The 6,477-nt window shown below is 35.3% G+C and overlaps 1 protein-coding gene across 1 annotated transcript in view; it reads left to right on the top strand.

Moving 5' to 3' along the window:
* Positions 1–790: 790 nt before the first annotated feature.
* Positions 791–6,477, top strand: part of LOC130049630 (multiple epidermal growth factor-like domains protein 10) — a 52,845-nt gene continuing 47,158 nt past the window's right edge. The window contains exons 1-4 of the mRNA XM_056147498.1: positions 791–871; positions 984–1,193; positions 2,020–2,241; positions 3,931–4,056. Of these exons, the coding sequence (XP_056003473.1) occupies positions 811–871; positions 984–1,193; positions 2,020–2,241; positions 3,931–4,056 (619 nt within the window). The 5' untranslated portion in view covers positions 791–810. The remainder of the gene's footprint in view (positions 872–983; positions 1,194–2,019; positions 2,242–3,930; positions 4,057–6,477) is intronic.

The following is a 6,477-nucleotide window of genomic DNA, read 5'->3' as shown; positions in this document are numbered from 1 at the left end:
AATACGTTGTTCAACGTTAGTTGCTATACATTTTAATAAACACGACTGATGAAGGCTGGTGAAACGGCTGAAGTATTTCGAAAAGTGTTTTAATGTTTTTTTTTAGTATATATATATATATATATATATATATATATATATATATATATATACTTTCTTTACATTTTGTTTATCCGATGCTGTTATGTATGATGGATATTTAACAACTAGTCTGTACATAGCAGTTATCAAAAAGAATCCACTGTATTTTACTTCCTTATCAGTAGAGGGATTATTGTATAATACATATTAGTAAAATTAAGGTTTGAAAAGTGTTGCCATTAAAAACATTTCATTATCTACGGATATGAGACATTTTGTTTAGGAAGCTTAAGAGAAGTTAAGCACTTAGGTCAGTACAGTGATTAGTTAATCTTAAAGGACGATTCATATCAAAGATGTAATGTACAGTTGTGTGCGAGAAAATAATTTCTCTTCAAGTCTCCAGACAGGAAGCAAGAAGATAAATCATGAAGTAGTTTTAACAATGATGGAGGTTTTCAAGTTGAAATGAAACAAGTCAATCTAGAGTCTTAAAGTATCTATTCGGATAAAAGAAATTTTCTTTAAAAATTCTAATCAATTTATTTTGGAGAGAACATTTGTGCTAGAAAAATATCATCATTTATGGTAGTGTGCCTGTGAATGAAAACGATAAAACAGGAAGATAATTGTATGATATTCACAAAAATTATGAAGTGGACATAGTGTCATCAAATGAAAATAAACAAACTTCTTCCTTGTTGAATAGTGGTTTTCGTGTCATCAAAGATGAAGTCGTCCGCGTTTCTGTACATCCAAGTCAGCTATTTCATTTACGTACAGTCCTACGGTAAGTTTACGTTTACTTTGTACATTTTCACATCTTAGAAAATCTTGAAAACAATGAGTTTGAACAGTACTTAGCGTTATTGCTCAGAAATAGTGATTATTTTCTTGAGTAGATCAGTTGGTGAGGCCCGGAGTTACGGAGGCTGTGAGTAGTTCTGTAGGATGGGGAGGGTATCCAAACAAGACAGTGGACGGAGACAGGAGACAAAGGCCTTACACGTACTGCATGCACACAGCAGGCGGAAAAACAGAGGCGTGGCTCAGAGTTGACTTAGGAGGGATCTACAATCTGAAATCGGTTAAACTATGGTATAGAAACACTGGTAGGTAATCAGTTAAATCACCAGTTATTATTGCGCCTTCAAATAGAATTTATAGAGTAATCTATATAACTTCATTTACAATACACGTGCTTAATGGGCTTCATAAGTTCTGAAATAACTAGTTGTCAATACAAATCAAGAGCATATTTGTTAAGAAAGAGGTTCTAATAATGATGCTGTGTGTTATTACCATTAGTCTCTGGAGATGTGAATAATTTCATTTTCAGTATGTATGTTTACAGTGTAATTTAATGTAGAAGGCTCGAGATTTTATACATACCAATAGGAACGAACATTACTTACCGTTATTTCTTAAACACAAAGATATTCTGGAGTGACATTTTGCAATTTTGCGAACAGATTTTCAGTCTCAGCTACTCCGCTGTAATTTTTATTTCTCTTAATTTGAATCAATATTATCTAATAATGAAAGTATGCTACTGAAAAATATACTGGTGGCTTGAAAGTTTGATGTTTACATCCCATGTGTTTCATTTAGATACGAAGGTAAGAAAAATCAGATAAAATCTGACAAATTAGATCTACGATACACCCCTCTCTAGATCTAGCAGTGAGAGTTCTATATCGTACTAACACGTGTAGCAAAATGAAACCACGGCTTTGGAGCAAAGCACGAACTTATTGTTAGGGAGAAGGGGGGGGGGGGTATGAAACATGTGAATGTGACATAAAAAAAACTCATACCATGTTTTCTATAGGAAGAACATGTTGAATCTTATCCGTTCTTTCAAAACAATTAGGACTGTTTAAAAGAAGGACTTACTGTCATAAAAAAAATAATCCTTATCAATCTTATAACTATTAGATCCAGGACGTAATACAGAGAGATTACGGGGATTTTCCATCCGCCTGACAAACACGATTACATCTGTCTTCAGTGACATCTGTTACCAGGATCCTGGAAACCAAACTCTGCCTGCCGTGTTAGAGATAGATTGCCGGGGAGCGGCCCGATATGTTTGGTTCTATACAAAGAAAGACAATAACGGTGGGGTGTTTCTTGAAATTTGTGAAGTGGAGATATACGGTAAGGGTTTAACTTAAACAGGTTTGAACCTGAGTTTTGTAACATTTAAAACTCTTTTGAAAATATATCTGCAAAATCCACATTGAATGGGATTAAAAAAAACACCATAAAAATAGTGTTTGAAACTCGCTGTAAAATTTAATAGACTTGTAGGGCTGACTACTTGTAAAAGGAATGGAGGCATGCTCCTGAAGTAATATCGATGAAAAAATATTCGGTCACCAACTTTCATTTTCGACGGGGTGTTTCAATAGTAGGCAGTGAAAAATTCGTAATCTCAAACTAAAATGGGAAAATTTCCCTGTACAATAGTAAAGTATGAGAGGAGGGAAAATCTTAAAAATCATAAGACAAAATATAGGTCATCAGTCTGGATTTTAGGGGGAGCCTGTCAACGGGATTAGTGACCAATTATATATATATATATATATATATATATATATATATATATATATAAATAATTGGTCACTAATATATATATATATATATACGTATTGGAATATAAAAATATAAGGTATATGCGATGAAAAATAAACTGTGACATGCAGATTTAGAACTTTTTGATTAAGCAATCCTTCCACCACAAAATATAGTCAATGCCAACCCCTATTTGAATAGTTGATAGGGTTCAGTAATAGATGTGTAATATATTTGCTCCAATAGTATCAATGGCGGATATAAGGGGGACAGCCGGCGCCCCACTCCCCCACCCCCTAAAAATTTACAATTTCAGGTATATCATGGTATATTGTTTAGAAAAATTGTAAACGAGAAAGGAAGCAATATTTTTATTTTCACTCTCGGAGAAATAAATCACAAAATATTTTGATTTATTGAATTACTTCTATTGGGAGAACTTAAATTGCTTTCCCATCAAGCCTTAAGATTTGCGTCATTTTATTAATTTCTCTTCATTAAAAACAACAGAAAATAGTGAAAATGGCTATATAGGAGACATATTTCAAGCCCTATCAAATCTATAAAACCCAGGAGCCCCCCCCCCCCCCTGGCCCCGACCAGGCCTGGAGGTTATAAAACTTTTACCGTACTCATATTCAAACTCAGCCATATTTGTTTTGAGTACAACGCTGAGTAAGCTCAAAACATACTGGACAAATCTTGAGCATGTACTCCATTTGAGCATTAGAATGATTTTATAAAAGTTTTATAACCTTGACGTTTGAGTATGATTACGATTTAGAGCACAGAGTTCGAGTTTGAGTATTGAAAACGTGCTCAAAAAAGTTTTATAACCTCCAGGCCAAGTCTCTGTCATGGACTCACTTGGGACCTCAAGGCAGCCCGCAAATTCCCTGCCTCATAAAGTTGTGCCCCCTATCCACAATTCCCTGATTCGCCCCTGAGTATTCGCATTCAACTAGTAAAGACTTAGTCGTAGAATTCTGCGCAGTTGTTCTAAGAAGCTCAGGAGCTAACTTCCTTCAGAGAGATATATATACAATCATAAGGTTTTCCCAGGGTTGAACTATTAAAATTTCCTTATCTCTGGCCCCATTGTTTTATGGATTTTCCTTTTAAGAGAGATATATAAAACATCATAAGGTTTCCTCATGGATTTGAATCATTAATGTAGACATCCTCTATTCAAATAACATACACAATTCTGATCGTGCTTTATTCAGCATAAAAAATTGTCTATGATATTTGTTTCTGATCATTACCATACAGGATGTCCAGAAAAACATTTCGGCGAAAAGTGTATCAGATGCGATGACTGTGGAGGCCGTTGTGACGAAATAAGTGGACAGTGTCAGTGTTTAAAACCAGGCTACCAACCCCCTGCCTGCAATAAGGGTATAACATAAACATACGAGTTCTTCAGATTTTTTCTATATTTTATAACAAGTAAAGTTGTAAACGGCTACTCAATTCCACCTTCCATTCATCTAAAATGATGCAATTATCTTTATGATGCCGTGAGATTTCAAATGTGTGTAAATGAAATCATTTGGAATTTTATTATACTAAGTACATCATATCTGTGATCTCTGAACAACAATATAATGTTGTTGGAATGTGTGTTCCCTTTGAACATAAAGAAAATAAATCATCGTTGATATTATCTTATAACATTTTCCCCGTCATGCATTCAACTCTACAAATTGATTTATGTGGAGCTCGAGTATATATATGTTTTCCGCCACACTCAACAATTTTTCAGTTATCTGGTGGCGCCCAGTTGTTATTGGTGGAAGGGAGAACCTAGATACAATGTACCTGGGAAAAGACCACCGACCTTCCGAAAGTAAACTGGGAAACTTTCTCACTTACCGGCGCGAGCGGGATTCGAACCCGCGCCGACAGAGATGAGAGGTCGTGTGATTTTGAGCGCGATGCTCTAACCACTCTTATTTAATATCTCCATAGCTTTTCGGTTTTGGTCTATAACCAGAACTCGTCTTGTTGTGATGTTTTACTGTGAATAAACTATCTCTCTAGCCAAGAAATAATGAAAAAATGACATATACACAGCACAATGTTATGTCATATTCAAAATAATTATATTTTTGTTGAAAATACAAATAACTTTTTTGTTTATAATTTATAACGATAATGATTATAACAATAATAGATAATTTATCTTACGCCATATAAGACACAGTGTAGAATGCAAGGTGAAGATAAGGAACAGTGATCAATCTCATAACTCCTACAAACAATACAAAATAGATAGTTGGGCAAACACGGACCCCTGGACACACCAGAGGTGAGATCAGGTGCCTAGGAGGAGTAAGCATCCCCTGTTGACCGGTCACACCTGCCGTGAGCCCCATATCCTGATCAGGTAAATGGAGTTATCCGCAGTCAAAATCAGTGTGGCAAGAACGGCTTAACAATTGGTATGAAACACGTCAGACCCTATGCGAGGTCGTATTGACGAACTAGATCGTTATAACGACCATAGAATTTGCGAAATGCTGACTTCAATCGAGACTGTTGAAATCCCTGTACCATCAACTTGTTTGTCAGTAGCTTACCTCAATTTAAAAACTGACTATACCCAGAACAAGCCCTTGCATTTCGAATTAGTTGAGATATATAAACACCATATGCAGGTGATAATGGAATATTGCTACATAAATATGGGAAGTTGACGATGGAGTAGCTGAAATCATCCCGTTTGGCATACAGTTGAGTTGTCAGTTTACTGTTAATGTCTACTTTTAATAAAATATCTAAGTATGAAGCAGAAGTGGACGACTCTGTGGTGTCCTTTATTTCGAGCTCACAAGGATATATCAAATCGACATATGAATGAAAGCTATCATTGTTAATATTACTCTAGGCGCTTTACAAACGTGGAGAAACACTAAAAGGAATTTACATACATGTAATATGTATTATTTAAAAACAAAATTACCAAATGAAAATCTTTAACGAAAGGTAAATATAGCCCTTACAATCAAAAGTGTTAGAGTAACAAATTTAGATACAATAAATAATCTTGATAAAAAATAGTAGCATCTATATCCCAATGACAGTGCAAAGAATGATATTAGAATTACATGTAAGCTAGTCTATAAGAGTGCGTTTTCAAATGATTGTGAACACACAAGACTGATTCTAAGTGTCAGGTATGCAGAGGAAGACTGTTCCATGAACTTTCCGTAACAAAACTGATTTTTTACTATAGGTTTTAGTAAGCACTCGTGGTTGTAAAAGTCTCAAGTTTCCTTCAGAGCGGAGTGAAAAGTATTGTTCCTGCACGGGAGGTTAGGTCCTAAAGATAATTCGGAGCATTTACGTGTAGCGATGAATATGCATACGCTAGAATTTTGTACTTCGATCACAACTTAACTGCCAAAACTGGTCTAGTTGTGATATGATATATCTTCTTGTGTATTTTAATGAGGCGGGTCAAGTTGTTTTGAACCCTCTGAAATTGACTCATGATCCCTTTGTTTATCTTTAAAAAGTAGACTGTTTCCGGTCAAGTCTTGCAGTACTTATAGAATCCATCAGTTTTTTACGTCCGTAGATATAAAGCAACGGTTTTCTCCAATGGCACTGACGTGGTAGTTGCATCATTTGGTGACAATAACAGCAGGAAGTTGACTTTCCATAATACGGAGCAGGTCAAAGAAGACTGCAAGATTACGAACCGAAGTTACACCGTTTATGATGTTATATCCCTTTGTAGCTTATGGGCATCTTTCGATTGGGGTTTTGATGAGAAAGTAATTCCATATTTTCCTCGTTGAGTTTGAGAAGATT

This window comes from Ostrea edulis, chromosome 8 (assembly GCF_947568905.1).
Source record: "Ostrea edulis chromosome 8, xbOstEdul1.1, whole genome shotgun sequence".
NCBI lineage: Eukaryota > Metazoa > Mollusca > Bivalvia > Ostreida > Ostreidae > Ostrea > Ostrea edulis.
This window is presented reverse-complemented; position numbering and strand designations above follow the sequence as displayed.